This window comes from Melopsittacus undulatus, chromosome 4 (genome assembly GCF_012275295.1).
Source record: "Melopsittacus undulatus isolate bMelUnd1 chromosome 4, bMelUnd1.mat.Z, whole genome shotgun sequence".
Classification (NCBI taxonomy): Eukaryota; Metazoa; Chordata; class Aves; order Psittaciformes; family Psittaculidae; genus Melopsittacus; species Melopsittacus undulatus.
The window spans coordinates 108,851,561-108,877,010 of record NC_047530.1 but is presented as its reverse complement, the minus strand read 5'-3'; the positions used below and the strand labels follow the sequence as shown (position 1 = coordinate 108,877,010).

Here is a 25,450-nt window from a genome sequence, read left to right as displayed (position 1 = left end):
GTGATGCTGGTATTACAGACATGGATTGCCATTGATACGGGTTGTAACCTGCACTGCCTTAAGCTGAAGATCACAGCAATCCTACTGCTCTGCCTCCTCCGCTGTGGTTGCTCCGGTGTTACAAAGGGTCTTACTCCACAATTTGGTCTGGCACAAGGAGCTCCTGGTGTATGGAAATCATCAGTTCAAAGGGGACAACCCCACTGGGGGTTAATTCAACACCAGGTTGTTTTCAGATGACCCTTCTCACACCACTGAAGGCCAAGGCTGTTGTTTTAAGCCTCACTAAATCAATTGCCTTCCTTTGGAATGCCAGCACAGAAGTAATGGCAGAGATAAGCCCCATCCCCTGTCCCCATCGACTGCACAAAAGCACCTGCACACAGCAGAGAAATGATCTCTCGCTCTTAGTATCCTTTTAGTGCTTCACCTGCTTTGAATTGCAAATGCTTTGATAGATGAACTGAGGAGTTCCCCAGCTCCTCCACTGCATGGGGAAGCAGCTCAGGAGGAACTACCAAAGGTACAGAGTGATTCTGCACAGCAGTGCTCACTGAATCACTGCTGAAGCATCTGTGCCCTTCCCTACACCACAAACACCAGCATCTCCAGTGCTGTCACCACCCATTTATACACACTTTAACAAACTAAAAGCCTTAAAACCCCCAAACCCAACTATAGCTAACACCAACCATCAGTTATCCTCAGATCCGACTGATTTACAAAGCAATTGCTGGAGAGACAAGTGTACATCTTTTCTAAGCATACTCATCACATTGAGTACGAGATGCCCAGACAACCTCACAGTGAGGTCCCATACACTGGAGGAGTAAATTCTAACCTCTCTATAGGTTTACTTAAGACAAAAACTAGCCTAATAGGAGCAAGTAATGCCTTTGGGGCTGCTTTTCAACCCGTGCATCTTACTGCTCAGACTAGAAAGTTACAGCCACACTGAAGTGATATAATTCTGCTTAATAAACTTTTTTCCCCATGAGATTGAGTAAGAACATTTTATTTGAGGCTCCATTCCTGGCTAAAATTAGCTGTTCCATATTGGTCCTACAGACCACCAGTGATCTCTGCTCACAGCTTCGGGATGGCAGCTATAGCAGCCTCTCGCTCCTGAAGAACGTGTTAGAAATCACAGACTGGCACGACAGAATTTGTTGGAGCAATCCCTGCGGTGGAAATGTGCCTTGTGAAGGGAAAACCCTTCACAGAACTCATCTTCCTCCTTTGGAAACAACCATTTGCCTAAAAGAAAGATGCTGAGCAGCAAAATGACTCGGGTAAAAGTTATTAATACTGCTTAGAATGGAAGTATCTCAAGGTGTGTGTGTGTGTAATCTATTACTGACCTGTCTCTTGAGGATTATCAGGTTTTTCCTTCCTAACATCTTCTCCAATACAGGCAGAGGGGATAAATGTATGGTACACAAACACACATGAGGGAAATGAGCAGCTCTTCTCTTTGGTAACAGATGAATACGGAAAGCCCTGGTGCCCCATGGGGCCTCTGGAGAGCTGGAGATAAGGAATGCAAAACCCTCCAGTGACCTGTAGGTGCTGCAGAAGCAGAGGGTTTCCCAGCCTTGGTGGCCTTGAGCTCCTTCTGCACAGCTCTATCAGCATCCTGTCAGTCATAAGGCTGAAAAAGGCAGCAAGGTGTTTTCACTGCATGATGCTTAGGGAAAGACAAGGAGCTGCAAGTTAAGATCTTGTTTAAAGGTCAAAGAGGAAAGACCTTTCTCCCTAGATTTCCACTGGCACACAGCCTGCTGCAGGGTTTAATCCTGACCCAGCCACACCAATAAATGCTGATGGGTGTCCCTGACCGTGGCAGGGGATTGGGAACTGGATGAGCTCTAAGGTTCCTTCCAACACAAACCATTCCAGGACCCTGTGATTCTTCCATGATTCAGCTTTAACATCCATCTTCACTTGCAGAACTTCCCCTGGGAAGTCAATCCTGAAATTCTCTCCAGGAGAAGGTTGAGCTCCTAACACACACTTTACCAGACCTGAAGCAGCTGGAGGGAGCTCTTGTAAAGGAAGCTCTCCCAAACCTCTGCTCTCTCTGCCTTCCAAGGCTGCAGAGCACAGGATTTACTCCTGGAGAAGTGGGCTAACCTGCACTGACCATGGCAAAACCCTGCAGGGACCTGTGAGATGAGGTGTTAATGTGAAACAGGCAAGAGCTTTGCAGCTGACGAAGGCAGAATTGAGCATCAGGATACCAGTGCCACTGCTCTGAGCACAGGCCAGGCCAGGCAGCAAAGTATTTAGTGATTTACTAATGCAACTCTAAATAAGCTTCTGTTATCTTCCTAAATCCTTAAGCTGGAGAAAGGAGCAGTATAAAGGTGTATATACATGTAAATACACACAAGTGCATATGATAATGCTGGTGCCCCAGCCCAGCTCTCTCAGCCTGGCTCCAGAGCAGAGCTGCTCCAGCCCTTACAGCATCTCCATGGCCTCCTCTGGACTCAGATGCTGCTGTCAGTTTGATCCAAGCTAACATTGCTTTCTCTAAACACTAGCTATTACTGTAATGATCAAAGGTTTTAAGCCCAAATAAAAGGAGCCAAACAGAATGAAGTGTACTGCTCTTAGTTACCTTAGGCATGGTGTGAAGCATCTTTCCACTTAAGAGGCAATCTAATCATTCTTATACCCTAGATTGCTGCAACACAAAACAGCAACAGCTTCCATTCAAACTTGAACTGAGGTCAGGTCAGAGCCAGTGAACCATCCCTGAGTAGTCAGTTGATGCTAGACAAGAACTCAAAACCTGCACAGTCACAAATATACCAACATTAAAGATGCTCACATTCCTTCCTGCCAACATGAACCATTCCATAAGCAAACAGAGGACTTGGAGACTCCCCCAGTGTCAATCCTGGCTAATTTGAGAAATATTTGGTGATGCTTTCTCTTGTAAGCATATGGGATAGTTCTAACTGACTGAGAGGTTCCATATGGTACATTCCTCTTGTAGCTATACACAATTAGGGAGGGGGGTCAAAATAAATCTAGAAATAAAGGAAACAATTCTAGGTTTCTTACAACAATAAACCAGAAAATATTGCCTTGTACCAGAGAAACAACAGGATTTTGAACTGAAAGGTACAGAAGCCAGTTTTGAGTAGCTGCTCTTCAATGTTCCATCCCTGACAGTGTCCAAGGCCAGGCTGGACAGAGCCTTGGGCAACATGCTCTAGGATGAGGTGTTCCTGCCCATGGCAGGGGGTTGGAATGGAGTGATCTTAAGGTACATTCCAACCCAAACCAGTCTGTGATTCTATGCTGCCTACCTTTTAGTGATGGACATGGCTACAGGCTTGGTTGCTGGGTTCTGTGCTTCTGACAATCACCAAAAGAAACTCTCCATCAGTCAGATGTGGAAACCTGGCACCTCCTGGGTATAAAGCTCTGGTTGTCTTTCTGGGTCAAGCTGCTCCCTATTGCCTTCAGGTGGATCACAACTCAACACTGTCATAAAAACAGGACTGTAATGAAAGCTGCAGAGTCTGTTCACATGTATTTTTACCAGAATATTATCTGAATGTTTAAAACATTAAATAAAAGTATGTCCTTTGCTTTTATGAGTGAACAGTTATGAGTGAATGGACTTACTCTAATGATACTCCGCACCTACAGATAGGTGCTGGCACAATTATGTATTCATTTCACCTCCCATCACCTACATGCTGTAGATAAATCCAAGTAGAACTTAAGACTAAAGAACCTGAAGTTCTTCACTGTGAGGGTGCTGAGGCACTGGAACAGGCTGTCCAGAGAAGTGGTGAATGCTCCATCCCTGGCAGTGTTCAAGGCCAGGTTGGACAGAGCCTGGGGTAGCACTGTCTAATGTGAGGTGTCCCCGCCCATGGCATGGGGTTGTGACTGGATGAGCTTTAAGGTCCTTTCCAACCCAAAGCATTCTGTGATTCTATGATTCTAACACATCTTTTGTTATTAAAAGCTTCAGAACTCAAGAATCTTTGTATCAACATGATCACTTATGGCAGGTATGTAACAGGCATGTAAGTAATACGCACGGTGTAGCGCTGCCCTCTCCCCCTTCCATCAACTCCCCATCTGTGCTCTCCCATACCATCCGTTTTGAGCTGTGGTCCAGCACGGAACCTGACAAAGAGTAAAATATAAGTTACAGGATTAAATAAGATTTTATTGTCACATTGAACTGCTTTGTCAGAGATGTACATTTTGCAGGTTTCTGTGCGGAATAAGACTCAAGAGACGGCAGTTGCCATCTTGTCAATCCTGATTTCAACAGACACACGGACACCACCTGGACCACGGGCGCCAGCACAGAGCCAGTGGTAAGAGCAGAGCAAGTTCTCTGTTCAATGGATTGCAACGCTCCAACAGAAAATGCATCAAGTTAAGGCTAATGAGAATAATGTCAAAGAGTTAAACCAGCCCACGAGATGTTTAAAGGTGGAAGCACTCAAGGGAAGTGCAGCAACTCAAACACCTCAGGTTTTCCATCTGCTTGATTTAGTACAGGTAAGGAGAGACTAATGAACAGACTTGTGCCTACATATACAATCCATACTGACATCGTAGTCTTTTGTAAATCCAATAGATTGCAACTTTGAAGCAACTGCTTTGTTGTTCTGGGTGTAAACCAAGTGGCTATTCCCCCCCCCCCCCCCAAGCAATAAATGCTTACATGACCTCATCTTAAAATGTGTGTTTTCCCATTGATAGATCAGGGATAGAGTCCAATAACACAAATTTCTCAGTGGCACAATTTCACATGTTTTGGGCAACATGTTAGCACACAAGCAGTACTTAAATAAAAGTAAGTGCATCCACACATGAAAGTCTCTAAATATACCACACTTCATTTACCCCAGTTTTCTGATAAGAGCTGTAATTCCAATTAAAATAGTCATTTACACATTCCACCCAAAGGAAGAGAGGTAATAAACCCAGGGGACTCTCCAACCAACCGTCTCCTACCCTATCCCCTAGGTATTACATAAAATAACTCATCTAGGAGCGTAAATCCAACACTCAGATGCAAATAAAATGCGAGAATCAGTCTCTGATGTCTGTAATTTGCAGCCTCCAAAGTCCACTCCTGATGGAATTTACTACTTCTCTCAGTCATTTACTCCTGTACGTGCACTCGGTGTTGATGCTAAAGTAACGAATGAGACAAGAAATGAGGCTTGGTGTGGCATAAAGTCACTGTAAACCCAGCGGAACCAGAAGTTATGACATTCATTTGGATGATTTACCAGGTGTCCCACTCCCCCCCTCCAAAAAAGAACACCCTTTACAGGAAAAAAGGCAACCATCAGTTGAAGTGAGACACCCGTTCTGCTAGTAAAAAGAGTGGAAACAAACCCCTTCTCTGTTCAAAGAGCATGCCAATAAAAGAAGGTCGACCACATCTCCTGCCATCCGGATTATCAGAACTTCTTTGCTTGCAAAGGCCAATTTGGCTTACCATAGAAAGCTATTCTGAAGGCGCTGATACATGTATTCCCTTTCCAAACTGAAAATTCAAGGCATGATAGTGCAAGAGGTAAGTTTTGATTTGAGAACATTATTTGTAGACTAACTGTGCTTAGTTACTACATCCCAATTTATCGTCTTAAAGAAAATACGGCAACAAAAGCTACAAGATCTCTATAAATCTCATCAGTTTGCCTAAATTTACCAGTACATCCATGAAGCTCATCAGTATTAGTACAACTTGATTATCCTAATGATTCCATTATAAAACTTGCAAAATGTATCACAAGGTGAATAAACCCTCTAGTGCAAGTCTTCTACATGTTGTGTGCACAGTTGAATCCTGTGTAGTTCATTTCCTCCAGGTTAAATCCCCAAGATCTCTCGGTAACAACTGTGAAAAAACAGTGTCATGTGGATTTTTCACCCCCTCCCATCAAATCTGAGATGTTTGAGTGTTCCTGGAGTCACCATCAGGATGTGGTGAAGGTCGGGAATCTCTTGTCTGTGAGTATTCACTGTCAGAGGACTCTGCAGGTTCAAGCAAGTTTTCATAATCACTGTCTTCTGATTCATCAACATTGTCACCAACCGCTCTTTGGGAAGACGGCATGGATGCTCCATTACCAGAATATTTCAATCCTGTGTTTGTGGAAACATAACTGGAAGAACCTACTGCTTGAGGTCGAGGCATAAAAACATTGCTTTCCAGGAGGCTGGGACCCACAGTACTTTCTTGATTGCTTGCATTGAAATCGGAATATGGAGGAGGAGGATCGGAGACATCCGGGTCTTCAAGCGTGCAGCCTTCCACAGCAAATCCAGTGTAGGACATTCGTGGAACAAACATAGGTTCCAAGTTCTCTGTTGGCATCTGCCTGCTTAAAATTGCTTGCTGCATTCCTGCAAAAGCAAAGAACATCGGTGTACTTCATGCTTACTTTGCTATATGCTTTACATAATCTAGGTGTAACACAGCACACCCTGCCCTTGGCTGTTCCCTCTCTTGCTGGCTGGTTGCTGTTATTAAATGCTCATCCTTGGCATTGCTTTCGAACTCCAGCACAGGATATTTTCCTCTCAGTCTCCACTATTCATCTTTCCCAATTCTGATTTCTGCATTGATGACTACGTAAGACACTAACCATCATCTCACATCTTGCTTCTTACTAACTACATTGTCCTTTGAGCCTGACAGAGTACCTTCCCTAAATTTAGCATGGCACCTATGACACTCATTGATATTAGCACAACTTCATTATCCCAGTGATCCCATTTCAAAACCAAAAGATGGCAGAAAGCAAATAATCCATCCAAGAGCAAGTGTGCTACATTTTTATGGGCACAGTCATCCTGTACAGTTCATTTCCTCCAGTTTAACTCCCCTAAAAACACAGCTACAGGAAGTGTCCATAACCTGCTGCTCCTTCCACCTCATCCTCTCTCTGTATTTCTCTGTTCCTTCTTACATCAAAAAGCAGCTCTGCCAGGACTCACTGTGCTGCTTGTCCTGGTTTCAGCTGGCACAGTTTATTCTCTTCCTAGTAGCTGGTGTGGTGCAGTGCTGTGCTTGGGGTTTAGTCTGAGAACAATGCTGGTAACACACCAATGGTTCAGTTGCTGCTAAGTAGAGCTGACCCTAATCAAGCACTTTTCAGTCTCTCATGCTCTTGACAGTGTGGTGGGGCATAAGAAGCTGGGAAGGAGCATAGCCAGGGTCTAAGCTAGCCAAAGGGGTATTCCATACCACAGCATGTTATGCCCAGTATAGAAACTGGGGGGAGTTGGCTGATCACTGCTTGGGGACTAGAATGGGCCAGTGGGTGCGGAGCAACTGTATTGTGCATCACTTGTGATTTAGGTTACAAATGTTCATTTCTTCCTTTTGTTGCCTATTATTAACAATATTATTCTTATTATTTCTATTATTATTATATTTTATTTCAATTATTAAACTGTTAAATTTCAATTATTAAACTCTTATAACACACAGGTTTTACCTTCTTCCAATTCTCCTCTTCATCCCACCAGAGGTGTGACTGTGTGGTACCTATTTGTCAGCTGGGCTTAAACCAGGACACTGCTCCTCCTCACTCATGTCTCATTCAGTACAGAAAGCTTGTTTCACTTCCAATCAGATCATAATCAGCTTCTGCTGCTGATGTTACATCTTAGAAATCACACTGTGTACTTTCTCTTACAATGCCCCTTGTGCTCTCCTGAACACCAGAAAGAAGTTCTTGTCATCTCCCCTTAAATCAGTATGTTAAAAGCTTTCCCTCGCAATATCTGTGATGAGACCACCATGCATCATGCTTACCTTCTGCTAGCATATACAAGTCTATACTCCCATAACTCATATTTAGATTCCCAATTAGCTAGCTGAGCAAGACTCATGCTTTGAAGCTGTGTTCCTATAGCCCTGGCACAGTGATCCACAATCAGAGCTCCAGCACTCCTGTAACACTGCTGTGCTGCTGTCTGTACCTGGAAAAGCTGGACACCATCACTGATATTTGGTCCCTAGGAAAGGCCATGCATAGTGGGTAAAACCACCACTTGCACAGTTTGATTTCTATTTAAGTAACTGTACAGTTAGTGGCTATACATATTGTTTTCCACTAAGGACAGGGGCTCTTTCCAAGCCATGTGATTTTAACAGTTAAAGCAAGAGCAAAAACCACAGGTATGTGTTGCCTTGAAGGATTTCACAGCCCCTTCAAGTCTCATAAGGAACAGACAGTAATATAAGCACTATGAGGACTAAAAATAAATAGCTGAAGAAGTGGTTAAAGAAGAACTGCAGTGGACTCATCAAGACGAAGCTCCCCCAGCTCTGCACCAGAACTGTGCTCACATTAACCACCTAAATGATGGAATTTAATCAGCACATCCTTATTAAAATTAGATGGCACCATGCTAGTAATAGCTGCAAGTGTATCAGAACAGGAATTTGAGCTTAAATGAGATGCTTTAGACAATCATTTCAGGAAGACAAGCACAGGAATAATGAACTGCACGACCTGCAAGATGAGGAACTACGACATCCTTCTGCAGCTTCACTGGTGATTTATGTAAGCTATGAATCTCAACATGGATTAAGTGTGCTCAGCTGCTGAGAAACTGTATTATTTCAGTACGTAGTGGAATGGTTAGGACTACAACTGGAATATCTCATCTCATTTTGAACAACACGATTTAGTAGGGAAAAGATGGAGGAACTCTATAAAAGAGTAGGACTTGTTAGAGGTCCAGATATCACAGAATCAGAGAGCAGTTTGGGTTGGAAGGGACCCACAAAGGGCATCAAGCCCAAATCCCCTGCAATAAGCAGAGACATTTTTATCTTGATCATGACTGAAGAGGAAAGACTGCAGTAACTGTGATATTATGAGAAGACTGAGGAAGCAGTTTCAGTCTTCAAATGTATGTAAGAGGTTGCTGTGGAAAGGCAAGCAGAAAGCAGCTTGAACTGGAAGAGTATACATTAGACATGAGGAGAAACTTCCTTGTAGGAGGGTTTCTGCAGCACTAGGAGATACTGACATTTTAGACTGGTTTCTGACTGGTTATTAACCTCCAAACATCTGTCAGAATTGACACCTGTATGTGTAAAGCTGCCTTGCAGGCAGGTGATAGACTGACTGCAACACCATAGCTATGGAAAAGGCAAAAAACAAGGCTGAAGAGTTCCTTTAGTCAAGTCATTCCCTTCAGGAATAAAAATCCCCTCAAGTGGCTATGTCACAGCCTCCATTGCAGGTCCACAATACGAGAACTAGGAAGCTTCCTGGCACCTGGGCAGTGCACGGCACTCACCATCCCCTCAAACATCCTACTACATACACAAAATCACTTCAGTGATGTGGCAAGTAAAGCCTCAGCTGCCTTTCCTGCAGGAGTGTTGAAGTCATAACCTGGTAACCAAAAACACAGCAGCCTAACAAGCTTCCCCACAGCACCACCACAGGAATTTGAATCCCTTTCCCTCCAGCTCAGGGAATGATTAAGGGGAACATTTAACTCCCTAAATGCAAGGAAATGGAGAAAAGGGAGAGAACAGAAGGCCAGCTTCAGGATTTAGCTACTCACAGCTAAAAATACTGCAGGCATCCAAGCTGCCTTTTTCCTTGGTTCAGCCCTCTCACATGATTTTCTGCTCTGGCATAAATTTTCGGTGCAGCATTTGCATCTTTGCTGGTAGCACCTAAAGGCTAGCACCGACTGCTCTTCCTCCTCCTCCCCCATCTTCTGCCATATGGGCTGGGATCAGCTCCAGCCACACTAAATACCCAGCTCTATTCCTCACTCGCACATGTAGTAGCAGTTCCCTGGCTGTTTCATCTACAGCCAAGCAGGAAACAGGCAGTGACTCATGCCACTTCCACCTTTCGCATGGGCTGTGGTTGATGCTGCCTCTTCACCTTATCTCTGAGGTTCAGAGATGGAAGAACCGGGGCTGACAGGTCAAACTCTGCTTTGAAATGCTCATGTGATAACAGGAGAAAATAGCCACTTATAGCAGCAGAGGGGCCTATTGCACAGGTTAGGGTGTTAACCCATCTTTCAGTCTCAGATGTATTTTAGATAACATGATAAACAGATAAAAACCATCTCGTAGCCAAAATGTCAATGGTTATTTGCTTATCATTTCAACACAAGGAAGAAAGAGGCAGTGTTTGCTAAAGTTATGTGCTTTTTTGCCTATCCTTTGCTGCTAGTCTCCACCTTCAGACTTCCATTACATAAACAAATTAAAGCAGATCATCAATGCTGCCATGGAAAGGGCCAGGCTCTTCACAAAAACCTATCTGCTAAGCAAAAGTCTCTGGAAGCCACATTCCATCTCTAGGAAGGAGGAAGCAACCAGCCAAGTATGTTCACTCAACAGGTCCCACTGATACAGAAAATCATGGAGCAGCAAAAGAGGAATATACATCTATTACTGCCTCTCCCTACCAGTCCTGAATGCCTCTTATGAAAACATGTATTGTTAATCCAAAATGCAGAACCAATCCTAATAAACCCATGGATTTTTAATGGGACTTATTTGCATCATGGAAACTTCAATCAACTTGATACTAATATAGGTCTTCAAAATACAGCAGGAATATAATTTCTGCATTCAGACCTTCACTAGAATTACTGTACAGATTGTACTGCCTTGAATAAATTACTGCATACATATTACCTTGAATAAAGGATTACTCAATTCAGCCTCCCCCAACACACTGGCTATAGAGAGTGGCTATAAACCTGCAAGAAGGACATTATTTCTATAGTTTCATGGACTTAAAACTACTATAGATTGAAATTCCTACCCATGATGATATGGTACTTGAAACAGGCAGGTGAATTCCAACACTATTCTGCATTCAAACAGTTTCTTCCACTTTCTAGCAGATACTCCTGAAGATACGAATGACTTCAAAACAGACTTTTGGAAAGATTTAATGTTGAGAAGTGGTGTTTCAATTCTAATCATGTTCATCACTAAGTCAGCAAATAATGCAAAAATGCTAAGTTAGGATTCAGTGACTGTGAAGTGGGAGAAAAGGATAAAAATGCTGATGCTCTAAATCAGTGCTGAAAGACCCAATACACCCACTAATAGCTACAAGGTCAAAAAGCAGCTAGACAGCACTTGAGATGACTTCTACCAATGCTCATCACTCATGCATTCACTGTCCTTCATTCAGTTTGTCTGGTGTCCAGTAACAGAACTGAACTCTAACTTCATTAATGCTGGGCTCATATTTGGGGATAGGAAAAGGGAATAAAGATTTCAAAAAGCCACTGATAGCTGCTGGCCTGTGAACACAGTAGCCTGTCTCTATGAAATACTGCAAATGGAATCCCTCCAGTGTTTAGCTTTGCTTTTTCCATTCCTGGCTTTGCTCCACTTTTCCTTTCCTACAACTGATGTTTTCCTCTGTTAGTTCCAGAACTGACTTATTTGTTCTTTCCCTACAGCCCTCTCCTATGTTTAAAGTTTATTCACACTGGATGACTCCTACAGCCACACCTGAAGTACACATCCTTTCACGCTGCAGTTATCACTCCGTGTAAATCCATCCTATCCCCTTCCTTACAACATCTGCTTCTGAAACAAAAGAAGTAAAAGGCAACTTACTTATTTCTTGCTCCTTTTCGCTTTTCTTTTGTGCGATTTGCCTTTTTAACTTGTCTACTTCAGCTTGAAAAGATTCAACCACACGTTCACTTTTCTCGACATCTATACATACTGCCTAGGAGAAAACATAAAGATATGCAAAGATGTTGCAAAAATACAGGAAAGACTTTCATGACCACATTAATAAAGCTACTACCAGGCAAGAAACTGTTCAAAGCACAAAACTCAAAGCAGGAATTAACTGTCCCACAGCATAATATTCAACCTGAAGATGGGTTTCTTCACTGGCTGTTGCCAATTCCCAACTGCTGCACAATAGGAAAAGCATTTCCAAATAATTAATCATTATAGGAAGATTTATAGCAAGATCCCAACTTAGTTCTTCCTCCATAGTGCAAGAGACTTTTTAATACACTGTACTTGGCACAATAATGATACTATAGTAGCTTGACTAAAATGTAGCATAAAGGTGTCTATTTTCTGTACTAGACCAAATTGGGATTGAGGCATGAAAAACTTGACTCAAGACAAGTGTTCCTGGCTGATATCCCAGGTAAATAAACAAGACCATGGATTTTCAACAAGATTTCCCTATACTGGTTGGAAATTGATGTAAAATACTCATAGAAGGAACTAAGTTTAAAACCAGCTCTGGATAATAGTGATTTCTAATCTAAGCATGTTATAGTGGAGATTTAGTCTACTATGGAGATAATAGTTTACTTACTGCCTCAGAAATTCAGTACTGGTCATTATACATATGATCAGTTTTGAAGAGTACATAACTCTAAAAGCACTGAGGTGTCTTAAACCAGTAAATCTCTACCCATTTACAGGTTCTTCTCCAAAAGGAAGAAGTGATCTTACCTACAAAGCTGAAACACATTAACCATGCTTTCTGCTCCACATCTCATTTTTATAGATTATATAAACCCTTCCAAGTAATTCTTGATGAATATCACATTCTTTATACTAGAAATAAGCAAACTTCTTTGCAGTCTTGTCACATTCTCTGTGGAACAGTCACTTTGAAGATAAGAGTTCTGGGAGTTACCTAACACCTAAGTTACTTTTAAGCCCTGCAAACAATGTAGAGCAGCACGATTTACACAGTGAAATACAACAAGGTCATAGTTTCAACAGGTAGAAGACAACTCCCTGATTGATGCTGCATTTTCCAGACATGAATTCAAACAGCAGCAGGAGCATGAAAGGATGTATGTGCTCTTGGCAAAAACAACCTTACAGAATGCCATTAGCTAATGGAACAGACCTCTGACAATAAATGTGCATGCCTTCTGAAGCTGGCACAAAAGCTGTGTCCCTTCCTACTGCAAGTTGCTCACCTTACAAGGCAGGGTAGAAAGTAGCAACTTCCATCAAGAAACAGTAGTTCTGCAGTGCAAGAAGGTCAGGGGATGGTTGGAGGAATTACTGCCTTGCTCTCTCCTATATGTGCCAACCAGCAAAGCTGGAGCAGAGACACAAATCCCTCCAGGGCAGATGCAAGGGGAAAGCCTGGAAATAAGCTGTGACTACAGCACAATTAGCAGATGTGTGTGCTCCTGAGGGAGCAGAGCTATGCTGCTCTTCACACAGGACAAGCTGTGAAGTGACAAGCTCACATTTAGTACATTTGACACTCCAGGCACTTTCAGATGCTTTGCCACATTTGGAGCAGGATTCACTCATGTTCTACACAAAACATTCACAAGTTTTAGCTAACAGATGGAGCTCTTTGCTGCATGCTACATACTAAGAGCCAGGAGTCATTTTTAAACTGAGACAGGCAAGCCTTTCAACCTGTGCAAATCCCCACAGCCTTCAGCAAGGCTTTCTTCAACACATACTCTTAAAAATAGCTGATGTCTCCCAGAAATCCCTGAGCATTAAATCATTCTCACTTGCAAAAGAGAAAGAACTGGTGCTATTGAGATCAACCACTTCTACAGCAGCCTTTGCAAATGCACACATTAAATAGAACCTGACACATTTCATCATTACTCAGACATTTTCCTACAGTTCATGATGAATTGTGAGCTCTAACCACTCCTGGTTTAGCCAAACAAAAGATGCCACATCCAGAGTGAGCAATATTAACTGAAGGAAGTTACCTGTACTTTTTCCTGAAGTGCATTATAAACCTGATAGATAGCCCTGATGTCCTTCATCACTCCATCTTTGTCAAAAAAGTCAGTACTAAAAAAGAAGCAGAAATCATTAGTCAGAAAAGCCAACACAAGGTTCCAGCTCATGCTGCCTGTGAATTGCCTGTGAATATATATAGAACTATATATAAAAAAATGTATTTCATGTTATATTGCTAAAAAAATACCGTATTCCTAAGAACCAAAATCTGGGCAGCAGCATATTCAACACCAAAAATTCCTTCTGGATCAAGAAAATCCCATTTGATGAGACTGAACTTGTGTAGATACCTTTAAGCTTCTATACAATGTCACTGCTAACAGTCAAAAGAGCTATTCCAATGCTGCATTTACAGCATTTAGTTAGAATTACTTAAGACAAACAAGATGTCAACGTTCCCAAGCCAAGAGTTCAAGTTTTAAACTGAGATTACACACAGAATTCTTTGGAGGGAGTGTGGGTGGAAATAAACCAAGGAACTCCCAGCCAGAAAGCCCACAGCATCAATCACAGGACCTCCACTTTTCAGATCAGTGCACTGAATCCTCTTTGTTCTAAAAGACTCAATTTTAAGCAGGAAAAAAGCACACTAGGGCTGACCATTCTCCTCCAGAACTAGTTTTTTCCTGCTTGAAATGGGTATTTGTAGTGGCCTTTGGATGGCACAGAAGGTAAAGCTTGATGCCTGTACTTCATTTGCAAAGGAAAAGTCCTTACCCGTGTTCCTTAATAACTTTGGCATAACTCTGAGAAGTATTTGGCACTGAAGAAACTTTGTATTCCTGTTGACTAGTGTTGCCTAGATTTGGAATAGTAAGTGACACTCTTTGATTATACCTGCAGAGAAAGTGCAGAGAGACTTCTTAATTCATATGCAAAAGATTATTTACAATAACCTGGGTATCATTATCCCACCTCTCTCATGATCACAAGTCATCTACATGTAAAGCTTCTGTGTTAGGTTTATTATAAAAGCTGCTAAATATTACAAGTTATGTTCAAACTAAACACATGATCAGCTCCCTGGAGATGAACCTACATCTGTGCCTCTTAAAACCTTTTAATTGTGCATTCAAACCACCACAGATACAAGAGTGAAGCTACAGTCAGATCTATTATAACAAACATTATAACAAACATCTGATTTCTCTTAAGAAGGTTTTGTTATTGTTGTTGTCTGATTAAAGACTGAAAAGAATTTTTGCTTACCCCAAAACTTTCATTTATTACTTGCACCCAACTGTCTTAGAATCCCAGAATGGTTTGGGTTGGAAAGAACCTTAAGCTCATTCAGTTCCAACCTCCCTGCCATGGACTAGACCATATCGCCTAAGGCTCTGTTCAACCTGGCCTTGAACGCTGCCAGGGATTCCTAACAACCGGACACCAAGACATCACTTGGCAAACACAAAGTCTTCTTTATGTGTAAAGAGATTGTACAAACAGTTCAGAGTATAAAGAATAGCAAGAAGAAGCAGAGCAAAATATGAGGATTGGTTCACAGATTGCTTACCTTCGGTTTGGTCTAAAAAGCACATATTCTAAAGCATGTGTTGAGTTATTTGCAGTGGAAATGAAGCTGAAGAGGAGGAAGACAAGGTCAGGCACTCCAAGAATATGGGTCAGCTGTTTATGGATGATGTGTTCTCTATATGACATTTGCTGCTGAGTGTTTCTCCTAAATCTGTACCACCCAATAACGTTCTGTAATGAAGTACATCAGAAATAAAGTATTAACTGAGAGATACAGATTTACCTTCTGATGATGAAGTTGCTGAAACTCTAGTATCATGTGAATTAGCCAATACCTTTATTACAACAAAATCAGCCTAAATTACTACAGGTTTGCACCTATTAACCTGAAACAAGTGACATCTTATTACAACATGCCTACTTACTGCTCCACCTTACTGTGCTACAAACACCCAAGTGCTGTTCAAGATCCCACTTCCAATGTCCTTCAGTGGTCCCATTTTAGCAACAAAACCTCGGAGCATCTTCACCTTATTAGACTCAAGCTGTTTTCACACACAGCAGATGTGGGTTTTCTGTAGCACTAAACATTTCAACTGCCTATTCACTTGTATTGATTTGTAAGGCATTTCTGGTGCTTCACAAACATGTTTGCAAACTCATGGCTGCTGATGAAACACATGGGACTAATCTGCTGTGTACAATAAAATTATCTCATTGTGTATTGAATTGTGAAAGATTCTTATGCAGAACAGATAAGATCCATTCTAATCCCATGATTATATTGTATATAACATGTATTGAGCTCCTTTCCTTCATGCAAATTAACATTTAATTGAAGAGATTAATGAAAGCAGACTCCTCATGAGCAATCTGGGTTAGGAAGAGTCTCAGGAATAGGTATTATCATGTAGTGATGCATTAAGACTGCATGTATATATTCAGTGGAATAGAGCAGATCTTCTACATATTGCCAGAGCCTTCCTGCAAAGTAGGTTCTGCCAAAGTAAAATTCAACTGAAAACTAGTGGGAGACAGTTTCTACTTGTCTTTTGCCTTGTCTCCTGAAATGGCAACTTAATATGGTGCTCTGGAATAGAGTTATGGGGTTACAGAATTCAGGATAAGAGACTGGCAACTCACTCCACCATCAGCATATAGACATACATGTCCATATGTATAAACAGACACACAAACCACCTATGTACTCAGCATAAATATGTTAGTATACACAGAGGAGCTCATTCTGAGAGCGCTTGCTGGAAGAAACAGACAAGAAAGAAGCATTACTATCATCAGTGCTGCAGAAGTTGCACAGATTGAGGACTTGCTTCCCTAAAGATCCCTCCTCCTTGTCTGCAAGCAAAAGTGAACAGAAAGTAAAGACTTCAAATGCAATTAGCAATTGAGCAATGCTTTGCATAACGATTCACACATAGGCATTCTTACTCAGAGGAGTGACAGTTACACTTGAGTCACCTGTAGGGGACAGAAATCCCAAGAGTTGGCCATGCCTTGATAGTTTGCTACTGAAACACAACCAGCAGTGCTACGAGCAGAGGGAACGATGTTGGTTTGCTGCTGCTTGAAATGACTTGAACAAGAACAAAGGTCTTGTTTTAATCCCCCTTACCTTAACTAGCTGTGGCACTAACCAGACCTCATCAGTCAAATTCATGTACTAGATGCTTTCCTGCTGGCTATAACAAAGTCCACAAGTTGCCATAACTTGAACCATGCAAGTTATCACCCATCTTTCTATTGGTGGATTCACTTCACTACCTGAGAAATCACATCTTCAGCCTTGCTCTTTGATGTATTAGTTCAGAACTTCTGAATCAGTTACTCAGTAAGTACAAAGACAGTGCCTTACAAGTATGGAAGGAAACCTTGAAAATGGTTTGATTCTTCTCCACATAGCTCCTAAAATTGAATCTTCTTAATACTAGTTGCGCTAATAACAACATACACATGATGTAAAGCTATGAGAGCATCTGGCATAACTGATAGAACACTTTGGCCAGTTTAAACCTGACAGTGCAAAAATAGCAATTATCATTGCAGCTCTTTAAAACAAATTATTTCGAGCAGGTTTTCAAGTCACCTACATCTTGGTTGGTTTCAGCAGCAGAGGACACAATCACTATGCTCCATGTGTAGCTCAGAAATGAGTGGCTTAATACCAATCCTTCACTTTTGGAAATACAAGCTTAAATCCTTTGCATTTCTTCAGGGAATTCAGACATCACCCCCACCTAAGTACCACAAATCCATCAACTGCTGTGCAGAATAAACCTTGGATCAAACTAAATCATTAAATTTGTGAATGAGGCTATTGCTTCTAGTTAGCTACCTTGGTTTTCCAAACCCATCTTCTACTGACCAGAAGGAGGAAAAGATAGAACTTACTTTTCTTCGGTCTTTAAGAATCCTGTCCAAACTCTCCTCATTAACCTTGCCTGCATAGTCATAAAAGCTTGAACCAAAAAGGAAGAGAGAAAGGTAGGTACATAATTGACACACACACATTATACATAATTTATACTGTTCTTCAAATAGATGACATTCTATACATTACAAAGCAGCTTCTATAGTTTCACCTTTATTAACATAGGTCAGTATTCACACCACCTGCTTGGGACATCTGACTGGCGCCATACAGAGCACAGTTAGAAGCCTTGGTCTTAATAGAGACAGGTGCTTACAGAGGAGGGTGCAGAGCATTGCAATTAGATGCGTAAGAGTAGCTGGAGCAAAAACTCTAACCACTTTTAAACCACTAATAATGAAATACAAGAGACGTGTAATTATTCGGTTTAAAATGCTTTCATTGCACACATTTCTTAGGTGCCCAGTATTTCCCTGGCAGGCCCTACAACAAGGAGTATGTACATCATGGACTGTGTCATTTCATTTTGACCAGCATCCTGCTTTGAGGAGGTCTCCCTGTCACAGAAGAAAGGAAAGCAGAGCCATTTACAGGCAGCTACAAATCAATTTCTTGAGCTCCACTCCTGCAATTACACTCATATGAGTGGACCCTTGAAGCCAAACCAGTTATCCTGAGGTCAGCGAGAACCCAAAGTATCACCATCTATCCATATGGCTCTGCTTATGAAACCCAGACCCAAGCCCTCAGGTGTTATTCTGAGGCCAGGAGAGATTTCAGGATTTATAAATCTATCTACACAGACAGTTATAAATTCAAGTAGATCACACTTCCTGAGCAAACACCTGAAAATCAGTTCCTCCTTCACTTACCTGCCAAGCCCCCAGTCTCCTTCAAGAGCTGATATCACTAACAGCTAAAGCAGTGCAGGAAAACACTCTGGTTTAGAGATCTATGTTCTCAACTCTTGAGTGTGGGTGGTCAAAGAAACACAACAGAAAATCCTAAGCTCAGTACTTGGCTGGTAAATAAGGGTGGAAATATGATTTGTTTCCAGTTCTTGTGAATCTTAAGGCTGCAATTAATTACTAATTTGAGATACTACATAACATTTGCATAACCTTTTCAATTTGTGCTCACAGTATTATGCATTCCAGTGTGCAGTGCATACCCAGTTTTTCCCCTTCTTATGGGATGAGCAACTAGTACATAACCAAACACCTTCATTTAAGAACTGCACAGAGAAATCAGTCCTTTTAAAATCCTTCCTTCTTATTCAGTTCTTACATGCTGGTAAAAGCACTGGAATGAAGCCTGTTATTCTCAACATCAGCAGTGCCAGCTTACAGGAATAGAGTGGATGAGCATTAGGCCTCCTCAGACTGGTTACACTGAAGTCAAAAGGATGAGGGAGAATGCCCCAAAATCAGCATCTGCTACAACTAACAGAGAAACCAACAGCCTGCTCTGGTGTTATAAAAGCTCTATGAGCTGTGAGAGTTCCCCCTATGCTCTGAAGTAAATGAATTCATCACTTTTCTTGTGCAGAAAGCATGCAGTGAAATACAGACTCCTTCCTCCCTCAGCTCAGTTTCTAACAACCAATTTCTTGACTGGGGAGAAGCAGTAAACGTGATGGGGTTTGATATGAGCTGCACAAAGCACCCCTAGGAACCACAAAGAGCCTAGGAGAGCCTGGGATGTTATCTTGATGTGGAGAGTCTCTAGCATTTAAATCACTGGGTTGAGAGTATCCTCTCTGTAATTATCAGACAGCAAATGATAGACTGCAGCTTTTCTTTCTAATGCAACCAATGTTGAGCCTAATATCTAAGGTACTGAGTCTTAACTGGTCAGAAATCTCTAAAGAAACACAAGAGGAGAGCAATTGGACACTCCTTCCACAAAGATTAATTGGGAATCCCTTCTAAAAGGAATTTCCAGACAGCAGTTAAGAAGCCATCACTGTATAACAGTGAAGACTCTAGAGAAAAGCTACATGTGAAGAGATGGAAGATGCTAAACAGAATATAACAGACCTGTATTTAAATTACATTCTGGAGTACAGGAGATCAGAAAGCAGAAGCAACGAGTAAGCTGAAGGTTTCAGAGTATTAGTTGCTGCAAGTGAGTACAACTAACTAGAAAGCAGCCTGTTAACCCAGCAAGTTACTAAGGTGGGGCCAGGCCCAAGCACAGCTAAGCCAAGACTACAGTGATTCAAACTGGTTTTAACATCCACCCTGATTATCAGGGTGAGATGATTTGATCTGACTGCTACTCTATCTCCACTAATTACATGAGGTGGAAATGCAGAGGGATAGAGCAAAAAGCCCACAGAGGCCACCTTGGCACCCTTTCTAACCTAAGTGCTACTAGAACTATAAACTCACACTTTTATTGCCAGGGTTAGTGCTATTTACATGTATTTCTGTAATACTATCAGATGAGTAAGCAATGCAATGACAGGTATATTTCAAATGCTAATATATTTCAGTTTTTATATTGTGCAGGCACCCCAGGAAGACAACAGAAAATGCTTACCTAAAGAGTTTTGAACAAGGCTCATGGTTATGGATTTCTGCAACAAACAAACAAAAAAGAGACATATGTCCAAGTACTGAAGGTAAAGAGGAATTCCAGGGCCAAATCTTTCATGAACCTTCCACATCACAGCTACTGAGCAAATAAACATTTGTGTCACACCACACGCTGCCCTTAATGTCTCAACAGGAGCTGATGACACAGCACCAGACCAGGAAAACAAAACTTCTCTTTCTAAGCTGCCATTTTACACAGGGAAATAGTTTATCAGTGAGCAAGACAGACACTTGTTCAGATACACCCAGATCTATCCAAGCCTCAAATACGCACTTTGGGTATTATTTTATACTCGTGAGCTCCTCACAAAGGCATTAATGATTTTTTTCTTTCTGATACACCTTTCCACAACAGTTTACTTGCCTTTATATTTACTGCTTATGACAACAGCAACAAATAAAAGGGATGGGGAAGGGAATCACTGAAACATTATACACTGGAGTATTTATGAGGCAAAGCAAATCGAATCTATGATGAGAAAAGGGGCTAAGCATCACTCCAAAAGAGCTGCAATTTCTGATGCTATAATATGAAGATTTAAGAAGTCATTAAAAGGCAGAATATTTTACACTGAAGTGGCTGTAATAAATGCAAATATAATAAAATCAATAACATGTAATAATGTAATAAAATGTAATACTTCAGAGAATCCCAGACTGATTTGGGTTCGAAGGGACCTTAAAGCTCATCCAGTTCCAAGAGGAGCGAAGAGCCAATCCACATCCTCTCTTAACACCAAGCATGACTTACAGATATTTTGTGGTATTTAATACTTCTTTTAAGCTCTCTTCTACTCTTTTTACCAAATAGTTTATCATTTATTCCCATTACTATACCTCAATCACATAACTTTTGTCTGAAACTGTACTTGCTCAGCCTCAATAGGACTTCTGTAGCAATATTACTTCAAGCTCTGATATTAGAACCCCATTGGAGTGTTTGGCAACAGCTTTGTCTTCAGACTCTTCCTTCCTGGAGGGTGAGTCAACCACGAGCTGCTCTGAAAGGCAAAGCCTGCTCATCACTGCAGCCTCAGCACAGGAAGAATCACAGCTTCCAGGAACAACAGGATATACACGTGAGCATCTCAGCATATTTAACCACTGTCAAAACAAGGCCCTGAACACCCATGGCAGGCGTACTGCTGAGAATCTGCATTCCCACTGGCAAGAGCTCCTCATGATGCTGCTGTTGGAGCTACTGACTGACTTTATTTAGTTGTTAGGAAGGAATTCTTCCCTATGAGGGTGCTGAGGCGCTGGCACAGGGTGCCCAGAGAAGCTGTGGCTGCCCCATCCCTGGCAGTGCTCAAGGCCAGGTTGGACACAGGGGCTTGGAGCAGCTGCTCCAGTGGAAGGGGTCCCTGCCCGTGGCAGGGGTTGGAGCTGGAGGAGCTTTAAGGTCCTTTCCAACATAAAGCAGACTGGGATTTTATGAGCCGTTTCTAAGTGCAATCAACCCCATTACTTCCACACTGGCATCCAGGAACCTGTGGAAACAATCTGCTAAACAAAACCAGCAGAGTGCAATGCTTCAGCTTAGCCCAACTTCTTCCAGCAAATACGTTGACTACAACAACTGAGAGTACATACTTGAAACTTGGATTATTATGTTGCTACACAGACCTTGTGCTTTGAAAAACATGAAGCAAGAAGCCTACTGTTCAGATTGCATGAGGCAGCCATCATTCAACAATTAGGTTTTGCATACTGACTTATTTTTATATACATATATAAAATACATACGTATTTTTATATATAATACATATGTATTTTTATATATAATACATATGTATTTTTATATATAATACATATGTATTTTTATATACATCTGCTATATATATACACATACCTACTCAAACAGCACCACTGAGCTTTGAGACAGCAGGCACATAAGGATATTAAGACTCATCTATGTCAATGCCACAAAACTGTCAAACCCAGTTCACGAGTGGAAGTAGGAATTCAGGAGTTAATGTCAATAGACAAATACTGAAGTAAAAATTTGGTAAACAAAACCCACAAGCAGCAGATCTGCTGGGTCAGAAATTCCATTACAAATATTAACTGTAACCAAGGATGTGACAAGAGTTATCTAACAAGGAGGTAACTTTTAACACCACAAACACTTGGTTTATGAAACCATGCTGAGGCTGCTGGTGGTGACAGTGCTGTATCACACTGCCAACAACACCTCGGAGCAGTTATCACTGAGTCTGGTTTTGTCTGAGCAGAGCAGTCAGCTGCCTGCCCTTACACAAGGCTAGGATAGTGATTATATGCCCACAGAACAAAAGCCAGGCCTCCAACTTTTGTGATTTAGCTCAATTGTAACAAGTTGACATTTCACACTGTCACTTTAGCATCCATGTTTCCTTAGGAATAACTGGAAAACTACTGCACCTTTTGGATTCTTGGATCCACAACCATCACTAATTTAAGGTGGCAAGCATATGGAGATGCAACAGTGTAGTACACACTGTCCATTAGTTCTGTATCAGAATAACATTGCAGAGTCCATTACAAGCCATTTGTGTATTAGCTCAGCCCTATGCAGACCCTGCTATGTTAGCTGGAATCAGATCCACACAGCTATGTACATATTCAGGTCTTTAAAGAAAGTATTTTAACATTGTGTGGCATATATGTAAACAAAAGGGGCATTTTCATTCAGGGGGCTCCTATTTTCTATAAACCACAGAGCTAAAAACATGCAACAGCTTCTCACTGATGTGTAAAAACATCTACTTCAACCAACAATACAACTGCAAGACCTTAGATCTCCTTAGATCTTCTTTTGCTTTTCACAACACCAACTGCATCAGCAATCAGCTGCACAGTCCTTGTATTTAGCAATAAATTGCTTGACAATATTCCTTGGTGGATCTTGCTGTGACAGTGCAGGATGTCACCAACCACCAGTCATCCGTCCAAACCCTCCACTGGAAATTTGCCCTTTCAGTGGCAGGAAATCAAGTAATGCATTTTTCTATTGAGCACATAATTGTATTTAGGGAACTAACTCTAAGAGGCCACTCCCTGAAGAGCCAAAAGGCAAATAAATAATTTCTCCATCATGAAACATACATAAAAGTCTTCAATGATCATTTCTCCATAAAAGGAGATGAAGAAAACCCTGTATGTAGCAAAGGACAGTTTCCTTTCCTCACATCTCAACCCCAAACACACAAATACTGTAGCAAACATGATTCTGAGAGCCTGAAACATCTTGGGCTGGTCTCACAGGTGAAATAATCCTCACTGAATTGTGCTGAATATTGAAAACCTGAACTTCTTTAGAATTTCTCAAAGTTCTGTTACTTACCAATCACTTGCAGGAACTCGGTGTTGCTGATCTGTGAATCGCTAATGCTAAAGGTCTCTTCTTGTCTCACCTCTCCCAGCAGAAATCCTTCCTACAATTTTAAAGGGGGGAAAAAAAAGACTAAAAATAGAGAAAAACCACCATCTACATTTGTTTGCTGTAACTTTCTCAGCATTCAGTGGAAGAATTAAAACACAGATTGCGTTTGAAATACATCTCTGAGCTGCAATAGGTATATCCTGTCCTAAGATTTACAGACCGAGTTGCTTATTTACCAACATCCTTTCACAACAGCTTGTCCAAAACTAGTATTTCACTGAAAGCCTCCATACGTAACACAACTTACACAAGGCAAGCACAGTTATGTAAAGGAGAGCTCTGCCTCCAATCTCAGCTACACACGCATACACTGGATGAGGAAGAAGCCTGAGCATCCTGCTCTAGTTGAAGATGTCCCTGCTCATTGCAGGGGGGTTAGATGAGCTAGCTGACTAGTTAGATGAGTTAGATGGACTAGATGAGCTTTGAAGGTCCCTTCCAACCCAAACCATTCTGTGATGCACAGCATCAGTGCTGCTCTGGACCTTCAAAGCTAACGGGAAGTGGAGTTTACATTACTCACATTTACACCTACAGATTGAGCTGGACATTGAATAAAGCAGGGAACATAAAACCCAGAAGGTAACTCAAAGTCATCTTTTATCCTCCATCCCCACCCAAAATGAGGAAAGAGTGAATGGGAATCAGATCCTTTTGGCATAAGGACCGAAACAAAGGTGCATCGTTTTCTGATGTAGCGATAACGGAACAAGCTCAGACCGGAGATCTGTCAACTCCACAACAACATTCAGCTTCCGCACTGTAACCGAGGTGCGTTGCCGGTGCTGCACAGCCAGCGCTCTCCTCACCCACACTCACGCCGCTTTCCCACACGCCTTTTCCTACCGGGCACCGATTCCCTGCATGTGAAACGAGACCCCGCGTCCAGCCCATGCGCAGGGCGGGCCCCAGCGGGTCTGCGAGTCACACCCCCAACACCCCCCTCCGAACGGGGCCAAGTGACCCCCGCAGCACCTCCGTGCCACCGGCACCACCACAGCGGGGCCGCTACCGCCAACCGGGGCCCAACCGGCTACGGCCCGGCCCGGCCGCGCTGGGAGGAGGATAGGGGATGGAGCCGAGCCCCGAAGCCCCGGAGACGCCCCCCCCGCCGCTCCGGGAAGCGGCACCCCCGGAACCTACGTGGTCGGCGCTGCTGTTGGCGCTGTAGTAACAGACGGAACTGAACGTGTAGCCCGAGATGGAAGCCGCCATGATGGACACCGCCGCCGCCACCGCCGCGCCCACAAGCCACCGCGCGCGCTCGCGGTGCGCTCACTTCCGGCAGCGGCGCGGGGGCTCATGGGAAGTGTAGTCCTGAGGGAGAGGAGGGGTGCGGGTAAGGGGTCTATGGAGGGATGGGTCCGGTTCTGGGAGCAGAGCTGCAGCTGGAGCCGAACCGGGGCTGGCACCGTGCACACAATGATGGGGGCTGCCGGTGAGACCGGGAATGTGCAGAGCCTATTAAAATGGGATCACAAAATCCCAGGCTGATTTGGAAGAAACCTTAAAGCTCATCCAGCTCGAACCCCTGCCATGGGCAGGGACCCCTTCCACTGGAGCAGCTGCTCCAAGCCCCTGTGTCCAACCAAACTGGCTGCCCCAGCCCAGCTCTCTCAGCCTGGCTCCAGAGCAGAGCTGCTCCAGCCCTCGCAGCAGCTCCATGGCCCTCGCTTTCAGTAAGAGTTTTAATTTCAATTTTACCCTTTTTCAAGGGTAAAACGCTGCTCTGGCTCAGCTGACCCATGCGGACTGCACCCATGAAAACCCCATCATTTAGAGCG

At 42.5% G+C, this 25,450-nt stretch overlaps 1 protein-coding gene across 1 annotated transcript; it reads right to left on the bottom strand.

The window, feature by feature from the left end:
• Positions 1-4,177: 4,177 nt before the first annotated feature.
• On the bottom strand, positions 4,178-24,906 carry ABRAXAS2 (abraxas 2, BRISC complex subunit). The gene is made up of 9 exons (XM_034062520.1): positions 24,810-24,906; positions 23,568-23,658; positions 20,187-20,223; positions 17,663-17,729; positions 15,294-15,484; positions 14,498-14,617; positions 13,747-13,831; positions 11,633-11,747; positions 4,178-6,402 (listed from the first exon to the last, which is right to left on the bottom strand). The coding sequence occupies exons 1-9, from the start codon at positions 24,879-24,881 to the stop codon at positions 5,936-5,938; spliced, it is 1,245 nt and encodes a 414-aa protein (XP_033918411.1). The 5' UTR covers positions 24,882-24,906; the 3' UTR covers positions 4,178-5,935.
• Positions 24,907-25,450: the final 544 nt, after the last annotated feature.

What these genes read in the sequence shown, in the direction of transcription:
- ABRAXAS2 (XM_034062520.1), bottom strand. Translation starts at nt 24,881, where the DNA reads ATGGCGGCTTCCATCTCGGGCTACACGTTCAGTTCCGTCTGTTACTAC. An exon ending in CCAACAGCAGCGCCGACCAC is followed by an intron (nt 23,659 to 24,809) that starts GTAGGTTCCGGG and finishes TTAAAATTGTAG; the next exon opens with GAAGGATTTCTGCTGGGAGA. An exon ending in TTCTTAAAGACCGAAGAAAA is followed by an intron (nt 15,485 to 17,662) that starts GTAAGTTCTATC and finishes ACTTCATTACAG; the next exon opens with AACGTTATTGGGTGGTACAG.